Source organism: Diadema antillarum, unplaced genomic scaffold, assembly GCF_040938485.1.
Source record: "Diadema antillarum isolate AM-2024a unplaced genomic scaffold, OU_Dant_1.0 scf00000201, whole genome shotgun sequence".
NCBI classification, from domain to species: Eukaryota; Metazoa; Echinodermata; class Echinoidea; order Diadematoida; family Diadematidae; genus Diadema; species Diadema antillarum.
The window spans coordinates 2,151,075-2,173,092 of NW_027271090.1; the positions used below are offsets into that span (position 1 = coordinate 2,151,075).

General features: G+C 38.2%; 1 protein-coding gene across 1 annotated transcript; it reads left to right on the forward strand.

The window, feature by feature from the left end:
• Positions 1–11,162: 11,162 nt before the first annotated feature.
• Positions 11,163–18,491, forward strand: LOC139723858 (COP9 signalosome complex subunit 6-like). The gene is made up of 8 exons (XM_071635064.1): positions 11,163–11,352; positions 12,039–12,170; positions 12,799–12,887; positions 13,544–13,606; positions 14,537–14,699; positions 16,471–16,664; positions 17,371–17,439; positions 18,180–18,491. The coding sequence occupies exons 1-8, from the start codon at positions 11,184–11,186 to the stop codon at positions 18,249–18,251; spliced, it is 951 nt and encodes a 316-aa protein (XP_071491165.1). The 5' UTR covers positions 11,163–11,183; the 3' UTR covers positions 18,252–18,491.
• Positions 18,492–22,018: the final 3,527 nt, after the last annotated feature.

Consider the following 22,018-nt stretch of genomic DNA (forward strand, 5'->3'; position numbering starts at 1 on the left):
TCGAACAACCTCCCCAGGTTAGCGAGCTGACCAACCTCACGGGACACGGCTACAACTAAGCAGTAACCGCAAGTTTAGATCTACCCTTCTCATGAATACTGCCACTACCTTGAAGGAATAGCACCACATGTTCTAGAAGCCTTGATATTGTAATCTTCCATTCACAGTGATCAACAAAGTTATCCGATGATTTCATCAAAATGTATGATTTACTGCAATTTCAAAGTAGGTCTAGTTCTATCTCTGAAAATGGACTCTATCTCCGAAGAGCGAGAAATATTACTCACACGAAGAAAATATCTACTTTTACAATGTAATTATACAGTATTATTGTGTACCCTAAACCACATGTGGTCAATGACGTCACACAAATCAACGTTTGATAGATGGTAGAACTTTTTTTTTCTTTTGTCACAGGAGGGGGGGGGGGGTACTGGAAAGAACACAGTATGAACACAGTGTGAACACATTGTGAACACAGTGTGAAATCTCTTCACATTGTTAAATTCGAACGTTTTAACAGTGTGAACACACTGAGTCATCAATTCACAGTGTGACACAGAACATTGCCATGTGAACACTATGTGAAAATCACACACAGTGTGAAATCATTCTCACACTGTTAAATTCGAGCATTTCCACGTAGTCGACACACTGTGAACACACTGCGAACACACTGTGGGACACAGTGCTCTTTCCAGTATGGGGGGGGGGGGGTTCGTTTGTTTCCTTTCGGCTTTGTTGTCCTTATTTCTTTTTTATTTGTGTCGTGTTTTGTTGTTTTGTAGTCGAAAATCACCCTTTTGGTTCAAGTCTTCGTAGTGCCTGAAGTTGTGGTTGGGTTACATCAGTTGCTACATATAGGCCTCATATAGTTGTACAAAATATCAGAGACTGACAATGTTGAACATTGAGTATTGCAAATCAAGCAAAACATGTCCATGTGGGTGCTGGTGTGTGTGTGTGTGTGTGTGTGTGTGTGTGTGTGTGTGTGTGTGTGTATGTGTGTATGTGTGTATGTGTGTATGTGTGTATGTGTGTATGTATGTGTGTGTGTGTGTGTGTGGGTGGGTGGGTGTGTGTGTGTGTGTGTGTGTGTGTGTACCAGTATGTATCAGTCTTATTCCTGCAACCAAAATCAGGATAATCATAAATCTCTCAAATGTGTTTCGATAACATTGAAAACATACACACACACAGTCACCAGCACAGCATGCTGAGACCCGCAAGAAAAGTCACGTCATTCCTTTGGTGCGAAGAGTGATAAAAATTAGCGACAGCAAACGGATGGAGGGTAAAAATGTCGGGACGGAAGGGGGTTGAAGGAGGCTGGAAGGGGACGGTGAGAAGACTGAGGAAAGGTTACTAGTTACGATATGGGACGGGGGGGGGGGGGGGTGCGAGGATGGCTTGGCATGACCAATTTCGAGCTTATCATATCTCTTTTGGCATGGCACAAGACCGGCGCCACGTTTTCAAAAGTGTGTGTGTGTCGGGGAGGGGGGGGGGGGGCACTTTCAGGTTTCATGAGCTAACAAGCCGGCCCTGTGACAAACCAATATCTTAACCCTTGCATTCACTACAGAGAGATCAAAGAGGAAGAATGAAAAGAAGGAAAAGAAGGAAAGGAAGGGGATGAAAAAGAGGAGAAGATGATGATGATAAAAAAAAATGAAGAAAGAGTAGGAGAAAAAGAAAAGAAACAATGATAATGAAGAAAAAGAAGGAGCCTTAAGCGGAAGTATCAGATGCAGAGAAGAAGGCCTGGGAGAAGATGTCGCAAAGAAGGTATAGATGCGGTACGTGAAGTAAGGAACAAAAACCATTTTGTATAGAAGGAAGGATTGTTGGGAAGGGCAATTGATGAAAAAAAAACCCCGAAAATGGCAAAGAAATGGAAAATGGATTTGGAAACATTGTAACAACAGTGAGTGTAACTTCGAAAAGAAGCAGAGTGGAAACTAAACTAAAGTCCAACAGGGAAGCATGACATGCATGAGTGGAAGAAAGAAGAAAATATTGTGAGGAAGGGATGTGGAAGAGAAGTGAGAAAAGAGAAGAGAGGAGATGAAAGGACATTAAAGAAATGAAAAGGGAGAATTCGTCTAGATGACCACAAGAAGCAGAAGAAGAGGAAAAGAAGAAAAAAACCTAGCGTAAGTTTGTGCAGCTGCGCGAAAAGATGAATCAAACGTAGGTGGCGTAATTCCTGAACTCAACGCAACCCAACATTCATCTACTGTCAGTGACTGTATTCAACAATCTATTAGGGAGGCATCCCACCTCCAGTAATATTCTCCGGCCGGCCTGATCCAACAGTCGATCTTTCCCTGGGTTTTTCAAGGATGTAGATATGGCGGGGGGGGGGGGGGGGGGGGGGGGTTCATTGCAGATAGTAATGTGCTACATCGTGAGAAGTTACCCAAACTTATAATATTTAGGCCATGGGCTAGTAGGGGTCAACGTGCACCCCCTCTGCACCTAACATTCATTGGTGTTTCCATGTAGCCCTTGGTCTGGAGAGTCAGAAAAGTGATGTTAACAAAAAAAAAGTTGGGTCCCAAGACCCGCCCCGTTACGTTTTGTGACGTCACTTCCGGAACGACCTCTTCGCGAATACGGGGGAATAGCATTTGGGTATTATCCTAATAAAGTGTTCCCCATGCCTTTATTTTTCAATGATTACCAAAGATTTTGGTATTTCTAGATTCCTCAAAAGATGGAAAATATGATGCAAAGCAAAGTTTGGCAATATAAGCCCTCAGTTTCTCGTCATCGACAACGAAATGGGCAACGATGTCGACAAAATTCAACGAAATTTTACAAAATTTGTTCAATTTTTCAAGTTTCACCCTTTAAGTTTGTATATTTTTGTGAAAAATTTGTTAAATGACTTGAAATTTGGTCTGGATATTAAAGGAATATCCCTTTTTAAGAAAACAAAAGATTTTGGCATAATTGAAATCCGATCTTCTTCTGTAGACATTCAAGTGCGCATGCGCGGTGTCTGGAAATCAGCCTCCAAAATGCCTTTTTTTTAATGTCCCGTATAAAAAATGAGTTACAACGAATCTTTTTATCATGTAAATTCACAACTTTAATCAATTTTTCCAATCAGCAATCACCTGATTGAATAAGAGTTGCCTTGAAATGAGAAATCAAAGGTGACCATGGTTCTTTTTGATGATGACGTTGGTCACGACATCGAAGATGAAGACGACGTCAAAGACTAGAATTACGACATAGCAGAGATCATTTCAGATATGTTTTAGTCTCTTTTAAAATTTCGTAAAATATTGTAAATCATGTTTGTAATTGGGTAGGTCAAATAAATGGTAATGATTTTATTAACGTGAATATCTGATTGTTTGTTTATTCCGTTGATTTCAATGAATTTATATTCATTTAATTAATACGCAGTATGACCTAAACTATTTTGATTTTCTTTTTACTATTTTCGTTCGAAAATTTGGCAATAGAGATTTGCAGGTCATCAACAACGAAATGGGCATTCGTGAGGTCATCAAACAAAGTCAGCACAAGCCCTTATGCTAATTTAGATATTCATTACTTTGTGGTTAATTCACTATATTAATTGGAATTTAGTTTGGATATTAAAGGATAAGTCCAGCTTCGTGTACATGTATAGGTGAAGTAAATGCGGCAATATTAGTAGAATTCCACATCAGTAAAAGTTTGGGGAAAGCGGACAATCCATTCAAAAGTTTTGAATTTTTAAAGTATCTGCACTGTCACTGCTGGATGAGAAGACTACTACAGTGTGAGATGTCACATGCGTAGAACGATATATACAATGTAAGGAAAATATAAAGAGAATTCTACAAAATCTTATTTTTTGAAAAATGTGCTTATTTCTTCGATATGTCAGCGACTTATGTTAAGGATATTATTCTTCCTGCCTTCTGACAGAGACACGTCAAGTGTTCTTTATTCTCTAAGAAAAGTGAAAATATGTTGAATTTTCTTTTTATTTTCTTTATATCGTTCTACACATGGCAGTGACATCACAAGCTGTATTAGTGTTCTCATCTAGCAGTGAGCGAGCAGAAACCTCAAAAATTCATAACTTTTGAACGGATTGTCTGATTTTCCTCAAACTCTCACTGATGTGTTCTGCTAATATTAGTGTATTCACTCAAGCCACATGTCATATTGAACTTTTCCTTTAAATGAACAGCCATCTTTCATTAAAAAAGAACAAATGAGCCATTATTCTAATCCTGGCCTCTTCTGTAGATGTTCAAGAGGGTAGGAGGAGTGCGAAATAAGAACCAACAACATGTCCCTTTTGGTAACTAGTAAATTGATATATTAACTCGTATATTTCAAGTAGAATCGGAACTTTAATCATATTGTTTAAATCATCAAACACCTGCTGAAATACATTTGACTTCAGTGATGACGGCAAAGACAGCGGCGTCGATGACAAAATTCACATTGGAGTTTCGTCTAAATACCAAATTCAACTGAATTTAGCAATTGCTTTAAAACGACCCTTAAAGATTAACACCATTAGCTATGAGGAAAAGAAGATTTTGATTACATCTGCATTTTGCCTTCTCAACAAACTCGAATCCTTAAAAGAGAATTTAGTATTTTTTTAACAATCCTGAATTCTTTTAAGATGTTTAGTGTGTATGCAAGGTGTGTGAAACAAGCCGCCGTAAGTTCTTTTCTGCTGTCTAGCAATCAGTTTTTCGTCAAAGATCAGAAACTTCAAGTATTATAATTTGCATTAAAGAAAATAACTACGAGAAATTTGTCTTAAAATGAGAAATTGGAGGCAACTATTCCATTTCTATTGATCATATGAAATGACATCATAATTCTATAATTTACCACAACAAATCATTTAATGGGACTATAAAGGCATGTTTATTATAAGCAATTCCCCAATTCATGGGACATTATCTGAAATGGTTATTAGACATTGATAGTTCAGTAATAAGAGTTTGATTTCATAGATCATATGAGGCATATAATACATTCATTCTTTGCTAAAAGTTGGTTGCTGTTAGATACTCAAATTCCAATAGCCTTTTTTTCAAGAGTATTTTTTGGTTTAGTCAGGTTTCGTAATTTATGCTTTGAAAATATCATTAGCATTCATACTTAGTCAACACTAACCAATTATATTTGTCATACCTCTTTTTAAAATTTTTGTATTCCATCTGAAACTATAAAGAAACTTTGTAAATGTAACATTGTTCACAGTAGAATTGGTTATATGATGTTTCATAAAATTATTTGCTAATTATCTTTTTTCCAGCATGAAATTATTGAGGGTCCAACATCGAAATGCTTCAAATGATTACCACTGGTTTAATTCCAATATGTTGAAATTGATGGAGTCATTTACCAGCTCTAAGCTATCCTTTCAAAGTCTGACACTCGTTTGCCCATGAACACTGTTACAATTAAATTCCGATGTCACTATCATTGTAACTCTGTGATTCTATTGGTTGAATGAATGCATTTTCACTACTTTCACTGTCACTTTCAGTATCGGGCTCTGATTCATAGGTCATGTAAGTCATGGTGCCTAACAAGATGTCCCCAAGCTGATGCGGAATCATCTCCCCATCCTGTCAGTGTCTGATATTCATTTGCGCATGAGTTCTGAACCAAATGAAATTCCAATGTCCATAACGGTCATTTTCTGAGTGCGGTATATGTTGAATTAATCCATTTTTACTCATGTCACTGTTGCCATACCAGTATCGGCTCCGATTCATCAGCCACAGTGACTTCCAGGGGCCTGTCTTATAAAGACTTGCGATAGAAATCAATCACAAGTTTTGTGTGTGCTGCAATGCAAGTTGCGATTGATTTGGGGACTTATGATTGATTTGAAGGCTTTATAAGACGGGGCCCAGGATGCATGTCCCCAAGCTGACGCGGCAGCACCTCCCTTGAGGTCCACAGAGGTCGCATTAGATCTTCATCCTTTGTCCATCCATGTCCTTCGTTTGGGTTTGTTGCTGGCTCTCATAATCTAAAACCTTTCAGCAGGGCGGTATCATAGCCAAATCAAAGTTTTTTGCCTTTGTGACATTAGCCATTTCACCGCACTTGGACTGTAAAGAGTTTGGAAGGCATTCACCTTGCAGAGTTCTTCTGTTACCATACCAGGCACAGGTAAATCGTTCCGGTTCATTGTCATCTCAGCTTTAACATTTCAAGATTCATCAAGCTTTGGAAATACAGCATGAAATGACTCATCAGCCTCGACATTGTTTTTACCTTCCCCTTACCTATAAGGCACTAGTGGTATTACAGCCAGTAAATGCGTGGAGTCCTGGAAATTATGTACATACAAGGGCTGAATCATGAAATGGGACAGCTGAGGGTGATGGATGAACTGAAAATACTTTGCTGTGCTTTGCATGGTAACAGAAGAATTTGGAGGTGAATGCTCTGCGATTCTTGACAATACAGTCTATAAGTACGGTAAAATGATTTATGTCACAAAAGCAAAAACTTTTGATCTGGCTTCTCAGAGATGTCTCTGAACAGCATGTCCTCCATAGCAATTATTAAACTAAGAATATGGAAGCTAGCAACGGACCAAAATGAAGATCATGGATAGACGAAGGATGAAGATCTAATGCGACCTCTATTGACTTCACCTCAAGGGAGGTGATGCCGCATCAGCTTGTGGACGTTCTGAAAGGCACCATGGCTCATGTATCAAAGCCCGATACTGGCATAGAAGCAGTGACAGGAGCAAAAATGAAATCATTAAACCAATACACTCATAAAATAACGCTGATGGTGACATTGGAATTCGATTCAGAGCTCAAAAGAATTTCAGACTTTGAAAGGATGGCAAAGTGATTCGTTGTCATCCCACGAGTTCGACATCCATGAATCATACAGCTAATGAGTCGTACAGCCCATGACATCGACAGCAGGCAAATAAGGCCCATGAGTCCGACCGTATACAAACAAGGCCCGCAAGTTTGACACTAGGTAAACAAGGTCCACGAGTTTGACACTTTTCTAAGCAACAACCCCCCCCCCCAAAAAAAAAAAAACAACAACAACAACAACAACTCACAAGTTAAAAATGATCCACGAGTTCGATATTCACATCGCAGGGCCGTAAATGTGTTTTTCTCGTGGGTCTTGTTTATTACGTGTCAAACTCGTGGGCCTGGCTTGCCTGGTGTAAGACTCAAGGGTGTCGAACTCATGGGCTGTAAGGACTCACAGGCTGTATAACTCGCGGGCTCTATGACTCAAGGGTTGTATGATTCGTGGGTGTTGAACTCGTGAAGTGCACCCGGTGAATCAGCGTCAGCTTCTGGACATCCATAAGGCACCATGGCTGATCTAACAAAAGTGTTGACTTTAAGTTAAATGTCTACAGAAGATGCATGAATTAAGATGATGCCTTATTTGTTTTGTCTTTTTGTCAAACAAGATTATTTATCTAATATCCAGACTAGATTTAAATTTCATTTAATGATATTACAACAAATAATGGATATTTAGATGTTTTAGCGTGAGAACTTGCACAAAAAAAAACACTGCATGGACTTTTAAGTTTGTCAACCTTATGTATGCCAACTTCATTGTTGATGACCTGCAAGTCCATATTCCCAAATTTTCGAAATAAAATGAAAATGATGTTAATATATTCATTACTATCGAGGAATTGTACATCGTGATTGAATCGTGACTCGAACTCGGGTCCTCTGATCGGGAGTCGAAAGTTTTACCCACTATGCCACAGAACCGCCAAGAACCCACAAGTTAGCATTCCCTAGTTTAAAAAAAAAAACACATTAAAGTAATTTAGGCCTCTAAAAGTCCATTGTCTCTATCATGCATCATGTATAGTGTCATTTCGGTGACAAGTTCAATGTGGATGCAATTTCTGAAGAAAATAGAGGAAAAATCATGTCAAAATATTATCCACGCCTGATGCAGTATCTAGAAATGTGCCAGTGAGTGCAGCGTAGTTGAGATAAGTGTTTTAATTGTGAAACTAGTTATAGGCATTTATCTAAAGGGGAAATCCAGTCCAAAAAAAAGTAAGTCCGATAAGAAAAAGTAAAATATTACGAGTTCAATGGTAAAATTGTGATCGAAATCGCACGAAAAATATGGAAGGTATATGACATTTTGAAGTTTCACTATTTTTTGAGGAAATAGTTCTTGAACGGTCAATATGAATATGCAAATGACAAAGTGAGCATGTCATCCCCTGACATCTTCCCATGTAGTTTGTACATAAAATTTTGACATTTCCAGTTTTTCATTCAAACGCAATTATGCTCGAGGCTCAAATCATGATATATCTTACATCACTATTACCAAGTTATGCAACCATTGAATAACATCATTTGTCAGACTTCAATGACTGAAACATTGAATTTTCTTTATTTTTTGTACACGATCAATGGAAAGTTGTGAGGTTATGACATGGTCAGGTTACTCATTTGCATATTCTTATCCATTGTACAAGAAACGTTTTGCTGAAATTAGCAAAAAAATAGTAACTTAATTATTTTTCATCAGATTACAGTCAAATTCTTACCATTGAACTCGTGAGATTTTACTCTTTTTTTATCAGACTAACTTATTTTTAGACTGGATTTCCCCTTTAAGCAGGATTTGAGTTTATTGCAAAGAAATAAGATACCAGTAGAATTGAAAATTCATTATCTTGTTTTCCTTTACTGTAAATTTATCGCCACGATCAATCAATTGAAAATGAGATTTGTAAACGAATTCCTGCTATGTCGTATTCTAGTCTTTGACGTCGTCTTCATCTTCGATGTCGTGACCAACGTCATCATCAAAAAGAACCATAGTCATCTTTGATTTCTCATTTTAAGGCAACTTTTATTCAATCAGGTGATTGCTGATTGGAAAAATTGATTAAAGTTGTGAATTTACATAATAAAAGGATTCGTTGTAACTCATTTTTGATACTGGACATCAAAAATGGCATTTCGGAGGCTAATTTAGACACCGCGCATGCGCACTTGAATGTCTACAGAAGAAGATCGGATTTCAATTAGGCCAAAATCTTTTGTTTTCATAAAAAGGGATATTCATTTAATATCCAGACCAAATTTCAAGTCATTTAACAAATTTTTCACAAAAATATACAAACTTAAAGGGTGAAACTTGAAAAATTGAACAAATTTTGTAAAATTTCGTTGAATTTTGTCGACATCGTTGCCCATTTCGTTGTCGATGACGAGAAACTGAGGGCTTATATCGCCAAACTTTGCTTTGCATCATATTTTCCATCTTCTGAGGAATCTAGAAATACCAAAATCTTTGGTTATTGATGAAAAATAAAGGCATGGGGACCACTTTATTAGGATAATACGCAAATGCTATTCCCCCGTATTCGCGAAAAGGTCGTTCCGGAAGTGACGTCACAAAACGTCACGGGGCGGGTCTTGGGACCCAACTTTTTTTTTGTTAACATCACTTTTCTGACTCTCCAGACCAAGGGCTACATGGAAACAACAATGAATGTTAAGTGCAGAGGGGGTGCACGTTGACCCCCACTAGCCCATGGCCTAATTGTCTCATTCTGCATAATTCGATTCGTTGATCTACTTCTATGTTTGTTTGTGTTGTTGTGTGTGTGTGTGTGTGTGTGTGTGTGTGTGTGTGTGTGTGTGTGTGTGTTTCTTCATACAAATAAGTAACACAACATAATAAGATTCAGGATGTTACCCCGATAGGCCCTATTTTTCCTTCAATTAGTGATCTTTGAATATTATTACCATTACGCATGTTCATCATCTGAAGCCTCTATTCTGTAGCTTCATTTTTATTGTAGTTACATAACCTTACTAGCATAACTATCTTTACCATATTTTTCTCATATTATTTATTCAATACGATTATTTCATTAGAAAAAAAAATCACATTCTCACCATTTGAAATCAAGGGGCTTCTGTACACTCCCCTGCCTGTTTTGTTGATGTTGTTGTCCAGTGCTGTGCAGTGGCAGATCCAAGGGGGGGGGGTGGGGGGGGGGGGGGGGGGGGCACACCGGGCGCGCACCCCCCCCCCCTTTATTTTTTTGTTAAAAACAAAAGATATTAAAACAGAAATGGGGGAGGGGGCGTGCGCCCTTTTAATTTTGTAACTTAGGTGCCTCAGCTTTATGGAATTCCTGGGTCCGCCCCTACTGTGTGTAGTTTAATTTGTTACTTGTTGCCGTTTTAGATTCGTGCCTGCGGGTAGTCCTACAAGTATAACTTGTTGCCTGATTTGACAATGCATGACCTGTTCATGCCGTCCTTACAGCTGCATTCAAACTTTGTATTTTTTCTTTCAGACAAGGGCCTATAAAGCGTATTGCAGGCAAATCCCGGTTTTCTGTTAGAAGTATAAAATCTATGTACTGTTGAATAAACCCTGTAGGGCTCACAGAATCGTTTAAATGAACCACTAAATAAATGAAGGAAAAAAAAAATCAAAAATCGAAATGCAGTTTGGCATAAAACTAAAAAAGCTGCAGATATTGAGTATGAATTCCTCTACGAACTGCACTTTGGTTGGAAGATGAAAGCTTTTCTCATGGAATACTGAAGGGACTATTGATTGGGTGCATGTACAGAAAATAGGCCTATGTGATTTTTGGAGTAATAAGAACTCGTAGTCTGGCTTTGCGAACAATTGGACATAGTTTCAACTGAAGACCCCCCCCCCCCCCCCCCCCCCCCCCCCCCCCCCCCCCCCCCCCCCCCCCCACCTTGGAAATTGGATGGATGGAATCGTATGTCTAACTTTTTTTTTCTGGTTAGTGAAGATGAAACACCTCATTTCGCGCAGCTATTTTACAGAATTTTTTTTTCTCATTTTGAACTTTAACACCTCACACGTCTCTATGGGGAAATATTTACCCATGTGAGCCCTGTAGTTTTAAACCACAGAGATTTGGGAGGAGAAAAAATCTCTTTGATAGTAACTTAGTGACAGCTTTTAAATCACTATGGCGTAAAAAAAAAGAAAAAAAAAAAAAAGAAAAAAAAAAACTCTCTGATCCGAGTTTACGCGCCATTAAAACCAAAACAGCAACAAAAACAACGTAGTCTAAAAATTGCAGAGCGCCAGCTATCAGCAATTTAATGTACAGTGTGTCCTGACAAGAGAGTTTCTGAAACAATAGTAAGACATCGAAAATGGCATCGCAAATGGAGGTAGAAGGCGCTTCTACGTCTACTCAGCAGTCTGTGATAGCCTCCAGTGGGACATCTGGAAGTGTTGCTGTTGCTCTCCATCCTTTGGTTGTAATGAACATTTCAGAGCACTGGACAAGGATCCGAGCACAAGAAGGAAAACCGACGCAAGGTATTATTAGTTCTGTAGTGTAATGTAGCCCCATATATTCACTTTCGTGTAACTTGTCTGAAATCGGTACGGACGAGTGCGTAACACTACCTACACAAGACAACTGAATGAAAGTAGATTAGCATTGTATTCAGTGCCAGTATGAAATCGTGGACCCACGCTATGCAAATGTCTACCAATCCTTGATGGTGAATCATCTCTTTTGATTCCCAAACTTGGGTCTGGTCTTTAACTTGACTCTTGAGTCTTGTCTTGTCTCTTTAAGATTCTGTTACAAATTTAGTCTTGAAATTTAGTGCTTATTAACCAGGAAAGACAAATAAGATCAATAGAAAACATCTACAAATTCAATATTGTATCATGTTTGTTTCATCCTTATCATGCATGCAATGTGGATGTGGACATTGGGATGATTGATGATACGGAAGTCTGTAGATGACCGACTTGAGGTTCAGTATTTATTAAATGCTCTTTTGTTGAGGGAAAATTATCATGACATTGAGCAACATAATATAGAAAATGACCACTATAAATCATAAGTATTTATGATGTCATGTTTGCTGTTAGCAGAGTGTAGGCAAAGTCTGATATGATAATCCTACTCTTCAAAAGAAAAATAACAATTCAGGATAGATTTTTAGTCTTTTCAGCCAAGTTATTTATTGTGGTTTTACATTGTTTTCCAGTTCTTGGAGCATTGATTGGCAAACAAGAAGGAAGAAACATTGAGATTCTAAACTCTTTTGAGTTGTTGTTTGATGTCATCGAGGGAGACATCATTGTTGACCGGGAATACTACAACACCAAGGAGGAGCAATGTAAGTGTCTCCAGGAGTCTAAGTTACCCTTTTTATAGGCAGAAAAATCTGTTTGGGAAGAGTTGTGTAACTTTTTGTTTGTTTGTTTGTTTTGTTTTTGTTTTTTGATTTTTTGCTCTGATGAATCTCAGTATACAGACAGAACCTTCCCATAGTCACTGAAGTGGGGGGATCTTGACCGATGGTAAACCTAGTAAAGGGTGGGGTGCCTCACCCTTCTAGTTTATGGCTAATTCACAGTCGTGGATCCATTAATTTTAACTCACATTTTATGATAAAATTGAAATAATCCCTGGATACAATGCACTCACCAGCTTTATGTAATATCAACACACAGTTACCAGCTCATCAACAAGTTTTGTTTTTTAGTATGAAATGCCTCGTGACTTGTATGGTATATTGGCACATGAAGGATGCATTAAAAGTTCTAAATCATGTAATGAAGATTTCACCAAATATGGATGGATTATAAACAGACACATGCCGTGTTCCCATATTTGCTTGAATGGAGGTGGTTTTCTAAGCTGTCAGGAGGCATACTTATTTTCATATTTATATCAAATTACTCCCTAGAGGTGCCACAACACATTACTGTTTCTCTTCACCTCGATTTCTATTTGTGTCACAGTCAAGCAAGTGTTCAAAGATCTTGAGTTTCTTGGGTGGTACACCACAGGAGGAGCCCCAAATGAAGCAGATATAAAGGTTCACAAACAGGTGAGTCATACTACAATTTAGTAGATGTACTTGTGATGAAATACGTCAATTTCACTAAGTGTGGTCAAGGCAGCTGGAAGGGTGTGGTCAGAATTTTGGAGTGATGTTACAAAATGTTTGAGAACTCAAGATGACTGCAGATATTGATGGCAACATTCACGATTAGGGTATTGAATGTTTGATTTGATTTGATGCATGTGCGCAGGACTGTCGAATGACATTTGTGGAGAAGTCCACTTTGTTGATCAAAATAAAACACTCTTGTGCAGAACAACACAAGATAATTTTGATTGAATGTTTTTGAAGTTTGGGAATATTTTTGGACTTCATCCACTCACACAAGCTTGTAAAAAAAATGATAATAATAATGATAAGGAAAAAAAACATTGGGAAGCCACCTATTCCATCCATTAAAAAAAAAAAAAAAAGAAGGTTTACACTGTAGGGAAATTTTGCCTGTAATGTTGTAAGTGTGTCAGGAAACATTTTCATTATTGACACTTTTCCATGGCTCTTTAATAGATATAATTATAGGAGCAGGAGTAACTACTGATGCTCATTAGCAACTTTGCATAATACAGTGTAGCTTCTATTAGATTGTCTTCTCAGTTTTGCACAATGTCGTTGATATCTCTCTATCAATGTCTCCCTTACAGATCTGTGAAATCAATGAAAGCCCGATCTTCCTGAAGCTGAATCCTCTCTCCAGACAGGCAGATGTAAGCCTACAAACATAATCATAATTTTGCACTTACAGGCCAGTGTTTGTGACTTTTACAGAATGCTGTCAATTTTAGAACTGATTAAAGAAGGTTGTTTGAGATGTCAAGGTATTTATAATCTTCCTTGCAATAATCAGATAATGAGTTTTGGTGCATACGACATATACCAGGAGAACAACTACACTCTCATTTTAAGCAGCAAAGCTTTAGTGTTTAGTAAATCATGACTTAGCACTTTGTAAGGGACAAAAAAAAACCAAAAACATATAGCTTTGTTAAGTTTTATTTTGGCAATGAAAGTATTCAATGACACTTTAGAAAAAAAGAAAAAAGAAGTCAAATCTTACTCTTGTGTAACCTGTTAATGACAGTCTCTCCTTAGCTTCATATTTCAAAAGCCTGCTTGCATGTACATCTTTTTCTGTGGGTATTTGGTTGTAAAATGACAGTTTATAGGTAATCTCAATATGACTACAAGGGAAGAAAGTGAAATGAATTTTGTTATGTTGATGGCAAAAGGGAATTTCATTTACTTAGGCTTGATGTTTCAAAAGGCTGCATATACTTTCTAAAGTTTCTGTGGGTACTTGGTTGTGTAATGCCTGTTTACAATAATCGTGCTACAACTAATAAAAAAAAAAGAGTAAAATGAGACATAATAATCATTTTGGTGGTAAAGCGAAATTACATTCATATTGAGACAAAGATTGATAGAGTGCAGCTCAAGTGGAAGTATTCAGAGTTCTTCTTTTTGTTTGGATGCCACCACTGAGATGTTGTAAACTAGTGCAAATGGATGTTCATGCAGGAAAGTGAGTTTTGGAGTAGAAGATCTAGCTAACACCCTTCTTGGCAGTATCGTGACCATGCTCATTGATATGCATCTGTAAAGAACTGATGGTATCTACTAATGTGTTCTGTCTGTAGCTTCCAGTCACAATGTATGAGTCTGTGATTGATCTGATACAAGGCGTGGCCACCATGCTCTTTGTGGAGCTCAACTTCACGCTGGCCACGGAGGAAGCTGAGCGGATCGGGGTGGATCACGTCGCCAGGGTAACCAACAGCGAGACTATGGAAAGCTCCATGGGTAAGAATCACTTGGAACCTCAAAGGGTTCACAACTTTTTTTGCTTCCTTTGATTTTTTAAAGAAAATATTCTTTTGTAGTAAACTTATGTGCACAGTTTCATATTGTCCACAATCTTTGTTTTTATTTATTTATTTATTTTTTGTCGAGGAGTGCCTCGATAGAGTGTTTCATAATTATTTTTAGATGGGAGAAGAAATTGAATTTGGCCTGTTGTGAGTGAAAACCTGTTGTGTAAAGCCATCTGACTAGACTTATACTAGTAGTTGTATGAAAAAGTCATTGGACTAGTTGCACTTTTTGTGTTATATACTGTAATAGTAATTCCAAAAACCAAGGAAATTTATAATTTTATGCTGTATTTCACCATCATAATTTCTACTACTTGTTGTTAGCATTTCATAAAGTACAATTTATTGTACAATGATGTAAAAATATAATTTGATTTTCATACGAGCACTTGTATATTCATATATATTTATCTGTTCATTTACAGGATTTACAAAAATCCATGTGTGCTAAATTTCTAATTGATTCTCAAAATTGGCAGCCCGTTCTTGTAAGATTACAATCTTTCTGTTTCTCACTATAATTGGCAGGTTTTTTCCTCAAAATCTATTCAAAATTCATGCAAATAGTAATTAATGTATCCACTCTCATTTAATGTTTCCAGTGTATAAAGACAAGCAGTACAATTCAGAGATGACCCTTGGCCTCCATACCTTGAGCTGTTGAAATGACTGTTACAGGGGAAACTCGGTATAACGAACACTGCTATAACGAGATATCGGTTATAACGAGGAAATTTTCTCGGTCCCAAATTTCCTTCCACGCAAGTCTATGTAAAATGCTACTCTTATAGCGAGATCGGCTATAACGAAATAACTGCTATAACGAGATAAATTTTGTGACTTCCAAACAAAGAAAAACATAGTAAATCAAACCTGTTATAGCGAGGTAAAGCAAAATGCCTTCGGTAAAGCTTTATTTCGCCTGTGCTATCATCTTCCGAGATTGTAAAGCTTGATGCGCCAAAAACTGTCTTGTATACACATAATCATTTTCTTCAGTGCACTCCAGCTAGCACTGCATGTTGTACGTGTGAAGTGTGTGTGTGCACGCACACTGATACATGCAGAGAATGTGGTGGGACGGCCATATGTATACATGACATCATCATGACGTTTAGCAGGTGTGAGGCAATCTGATGCTGTGATTGGCCTTCTACTTAGGGAATTCCCCGTCTTCACACACACGCAGTCATAATGTATGTGTCACATACACACACAGCATTGTGCAGACCATATTCAAGCTTTCCACACAACACACACCCATACGATAACCACATACCAATCCACAGACGATCTTGATACAATCGCAAGCTATATAAATTTACAAATTCAAACATCTACAATTAATAAGAAACACATTCTTGATATTGGATTTCCTTGGCGAAAAACATCTTCTTACCCATAAAGGTGAGTAATTCCCTCACACACAATATCAAGTTATCAGTATGGATTGAAATATGATCTGTAGTCCCACATGTGCAAATTAATGTCTTTATTTTATGCCTTCTTTTATGCCTACTGATATAACGAGATATCGGCTATAACGAGGAAAATGACTCGGTCCCGACCATCTCGTTATATCGAGTTTCCACTGTATTATAAAGCCTGGACAGAAGATGAAAGTGTTGTTGATGATACTCTATGTTCCTTTACACCTCTCTCTCTCTCTCTCTCTCTCTCTCTCTCGTGCGGCCCCAAAGTTGCGGAGCACTTGATGGCTCAGCACAACGCAGTCAAGATGCTACACAGCCGTGTGAAGCTGATACTGGACTATGTGAAGGCCGTCCAGGCGGGAGAAGTCCCTATGAACCATGACGTACTGAGGGACGCAAACAGTCTGTGCCACAGACTACCAGTTCTCCACCTCGACAAGTTTGACACCGACTTCTACAACGTGAGTTAGCCGTCCAATGTTTGGAGTGTGGGAGTATTTCGTTGGGCTGCTAAAAGGAGGCAATTTCCCTTTACATCTCCAGACACTTTGCCGATCTTGTGCCAAACTTTTTCACAAGCATTCAGCAATCTGTCCAAATTTTTACGTAGTTGTAAACTAGAAAGCCTATTCAGATGTAGCAAAGTGCCTCAGTCCAACAGGAAAGCCAGGGTGAAACAATAGGGAACAGGGGGATTAGGTAATATCTATCCATTGACAATAAGTTTCCACTATATCTGTGCTAATCTACAGGCAAAGCACAATTAGGGTTAAGCGTGGACCAGGGGACTGATGGGCTCTAACCCGTTGAAGACGAGTCCCGAGTGAACTCAGGCAGGTGTCTATGGGAAATGTGTGTTGGAGCAAAATCAGTCCATCCTCAATGGGTTAAGTTCCTCTCTGAAGAATTGGACAGTGAAGGTAAATTGTGCTCATAGAGAGTACATGGAGAAAATATATGTAACTATGGTTAAATTTAGCAGTTATTACCATACTATATAAAGGAATAGAAGAATAACAAACTTGTATGTGTATGGGTTTATTTAATCTACAGACAGGATTAATTTTTGGGATGACTTTTATGTGTCTGCTTAATATCATTCTTCATTCTCACAAGGTCTTTGATTACAGTACTGTATGTCATGTTTGAAATCTTACCTCCATGCAGCAATGCAATGATGTGACCCTCATGGCGTACCTAGGAGCGATTACTAAAGGATGCAACACGGTCAACCAGGTGAGTGGAGTTCTGGGCTCGGTTGCATTAAAAAGAATGCAATCAAACGCAAGACAGAAAAATCAAAGCTAAGTCAGGATATCAGCTAATCAGAATTAAGTATGCAGAGACTTTATGTGATTTGGCTCAGTCGGTAGCACGCTGCTACCAAATACAATTGATGTAGGTTCGATCCTAAAGTGTCTGTGAGCAGTGTTGTGTGTAAATGTCCCATTCCCTGCCCCTACAGAGGGACACAAAATGAAGGTCCCGTCTGTGAGAAGGTTACAACTCTAGTATGGTAAAATGGTCTTACCTGACATCCAACTGGACCCCATGGAAGACCAGCTAATGCAACTGCTGAAAATGGGCTATCCAACCATCTTCTCAGATGGAAAAATGATACAAACAACTCTTTTTTTTTAAATTCAACTTTTATGCAACTGTGCCTTGGATATTCAGAGAATAAAAGAGTCGCTGATATGAGGTTTTGCAGATTCAAAAAGACTTAAGAATTGTCTTTGTTTCCTGTCCTTTAGTTTCATTTCTTTAGCACATAGTACTTTGTGTAAAGCTATGCATGCATTCATTCATTGATTACTTCAGTGATAAATTTGATGTAGAAAGTAATTCATCTCTTGGTGTGTTGATTCCTTAATCAAATAACGTTTTCATTATTATGTAATTGTATTTGTTTGAACTCATATTACAAATTATGTATCATTTTCTCACACATATTTAACTGTCCTCCTCCTCGGCAGTTTGTCAACAAGTTCAACGTGCTGTACGACAGGCAAGGCATGGGTCGGAGAATGAGGGGGCTGTTCTTGTGAGTGGTATTCTGGCAATCAGCTCTCCATCGAGGACGTATCTCTTTGATATTGTGTTGCACTGTGACTGTGTCTGTCAACCAGCAACCAAGGAGTGACTCTTGCTTGTGTCATGTGATTTGGCCGGAGTGTCATGTGATGTGGCCCAAGCATCATGTGACATTGTGAAAGAACACCTTATATCATGAGGAATTGTGAAATGGACAGCAGGGCATGATGCAGTCGCGGAACATTTTACAGTTTGGATATCCATACCCAGTACCAGCAAGGAAAAAAAAAAGGGTACACATGTAAATGTTTGCTTATAACACGTGCATTCTGCCCGTATGAAGTTGTACTACTGTATAGCGGTATTTGTATCAACCGTCAATAGACTTGAACACAAGCAAAATTTATTGTATTTTACAGCAGCTTGTCATGGATGTACATCTAAATGCAGGCCTACAGCCAGAATTATATCTGACTGGATTTGCTTACATCCTTCCAGCTAAACGTAGTAGTCCCATATATGCAAGCATTAGTTGACTCTGATAGGAGTTGTGTGTTCATCCAGTACCAAATGTAATTGGAGAATGAGAAAGAAGTGGATGCCAATAGAGGAATTTCTGATAGACGCACAGGTGAAAACCTGGACAATGGGATTGGTCATTCATACAATATAATCTACCACGATTGATAGGCATAGACTGTATGCTGTGATGGAAAGAACCTCCTATCCCCTCCCCCCCCCCCCCCCCCCCCCCCCCCCCACACACACACATACATTTATATGTTTATACATGCACTGCTTTACTCATTAGGGAAATATGATGCACTGAGCACTGGACATTGTGTGAGGAAACCACTATGCCAAATCACCCGCATGTCCAGATATGAAATGGTTTTTGTCGGTTATCAGGTGATTTCATGTTCGGCGCTGCTATCTCAACACAAGCACTGGCGAAAATCTCTAACTTGAAATCTGTTGATGTTGGGATATTGACCTCAAAATTACTTTATGTACAGGGTAGTTCCTGTAGCTAGTGTCGAGTCTGGTGCTGTCTGTTTTCTGCTGATCCAAGTTTCAGTACAGCGGACTCCCGTTATAACAAAGTCCTCGGAACAGGCAGTTTTCTTTCATTATATCAAAATCTCATTATAACCGAACAAATAAACAATAATAATGATAATAAAAAACAACAACGGAATGGATAATGTTGCCACCTGAATTTTTATTTCATTGTAAGCGGAATTTTGTTACATCCATGTTCGTTATATTGGAAGGGCACTGTATTCTTGTTGAAGTACAACTCTGTACAAGTACACGTAGCTAAGTGATTTTTTCCGTATTGGCTAACACCAGCCCCTAGGGATTACCAAAGTTGTAGTTACAGGTTTGGTGTTGGTGTTGGTGTTGCTATAGTGATGCACAAGACCCAAAGTCACGTCCATGGATGCACATCCTCACTCGCTTCTCACATCAAGTATGTATGTGCATAGCCTATGCTAATGCAATAGTCGTCCGTAGAAAATACAAGTGCATAGACACTATGCTAGCAGCCTTTGTCCTGCCATACCCTTCGGTCTGAGTTTGTCCCTGTGCTCAGTGATTGTTTGTTCCTGTGGCATATGTGCATATTTGTGTTCTTTCTGTCAAATACATGTACATGTACCATAGAAACCCCACTATAAAAAGGCCCTCGACACCAGAAGTTGTGCAGTTTATCTGGTTCTTTGTCTGTTTAGTTGCTGAAAATGAAGGAATTTGTTTTATGCTAGGGCAGAGAAAAGTAGGTTTCTACAATCGGGTGCTGTATTTTGCCAAAATTTATGGCATCATTGAAACAATGTACCCTTTATCTACCATTTAAGGATATCAAATGCTTTAGTTTAATTCTTTGCATGCTCATTGCATTGCATTGTTCTCTGCGTTATTCATGTGTAAGTTTTATTCTCGAGTAACAGACCTTTTTTTTTGGGGGGGGGATGGGTGATTTGGGATACTAAGGCAGAACTTGTATCATAATGCTTTTATGTTACAGCATGATATTTCTTCGGCTGCAATTGAGTCCGATAAGCATACGTAAATGTTATTTCTGTGTGAAGAGTGTGCGATGTTTGCACTGCATTGTATCAGTGTTTATAGCAGACACTGTACATGTCTGATGATGAGAAATTTAGGCAGATTAAAACACACAAAGTGAACTACATTGAATCTTCGTATGCTACGATTCTTTATTTCAGTTAGTAAAATATCTACGAAATTATACACACACAAAATGCACCCTCTATTCATGACCATATAAGTTGCATGTGAATACAAATACAAGTCAAGTAACATAAAGATATCAGTGCTCAATAAATATTATACAGAGGGTACACACAGACACTTGCAAACAAATAAACACTCGGACACACATTAACATTTATTTACAAAAAAGAAGAGTTATATTGGAACAACCTTATATCACTGTCTTGTAGAAATTCATTCATTATCTGCAAGAGGAGAAGCTTTCGTAATTGAAGTTATATGCAACTGTTATAGTAATGTATATCAGATTACAAATGGGTGGAAGGGGAAGTATGGGAGGAATCGCACAAAATCTAAGTGACCAACTCCCAAAGGGTTGCCTTAAGCGCGATGATACAAGCAAAGACGGATGAGAAATGTACGAGTCCAGCAAAAAGGTATCACAATAGGATACCCTGTATATTGCAACATATAAGTTGTGCGTGAAGAAAAATTTAAAGATGTTCATTACGTTAACTTTTTTTTTTTTTTTGGGGGGGGGGTGGTTGTTTTTGTTTTGTTTTCTCTGGTTTCGGACAGAAAAAGGACAAAAATATGAGCAGTACAGCTGTATTTCATACAATGGAGGAGCAAGTTTCAGTCTCATAAAATGGATGATGTTACAGCAATCTTGGTCTCTGACTAGAGTCATTACATTCCAAACTAATTATATTATGTTGAAAATCACTGTCTGGAAACACGGTTTTTATTTTATTATAAAATGCAATGATGATGTTGAAGAATAGGAAATATCGCCTTATAATCACTGCCTATGTGTCCACTGAACAGACTTCTGAACGTCTGCAGATGATGCCAATTTTATGGTTTTATTTTAGGTCCGATTCTGCCCAAATACACGGATCTCTTACCTTGGACTGTATCAATGCATTCAAAGTGATTTTTTTTTTTCTCTCGAGGGCGAGTTCACCTGTAAAAGAATTAATATTTATGTTGCTTTTGCTTCCCCAATTGAGATTATACTTCTTGAAACCCCCCAAAGGTTAAGAGCCGTGTGTAAAGAAGTAGGACACTAAGGTATGAGAAGATAGTATTTCAAATCATATTGAGTTATCATACTGATTTTGTCGTCTTGGATGCTCGGTTGCCTTTTGTTTTAGTTTTGTTTTAGTTTTAGTTTTTTGTTTTTTTTATGAAGAATCAGACACATGCAAATTTCACTGAAAGATTAAGACTTTTGTTATCGGAATTACAATTTTTTACGATTTTACGAATATGAAACTGTCAGAATTTAGTGCCAATTGTTTTATAGTTTTGTTTGTTTACATTTTGTTTTACACCAAGGGGATATTGACTGACTCTTAGAAAGTGTACAGTTCAGGTTGAAATTCCATGGACAGTTTACCTCAAGGGCCCGATTCACGAAGGTGGCACAATCTTTGTCCATGGTTCAAAGACCGTAGTTTTGTATGGGGCGCCAAGTGTCGCATGGCCTATTTCGTTACGAAATCAGTCATTCCGTATCGAAAAAGGCCATGTGACA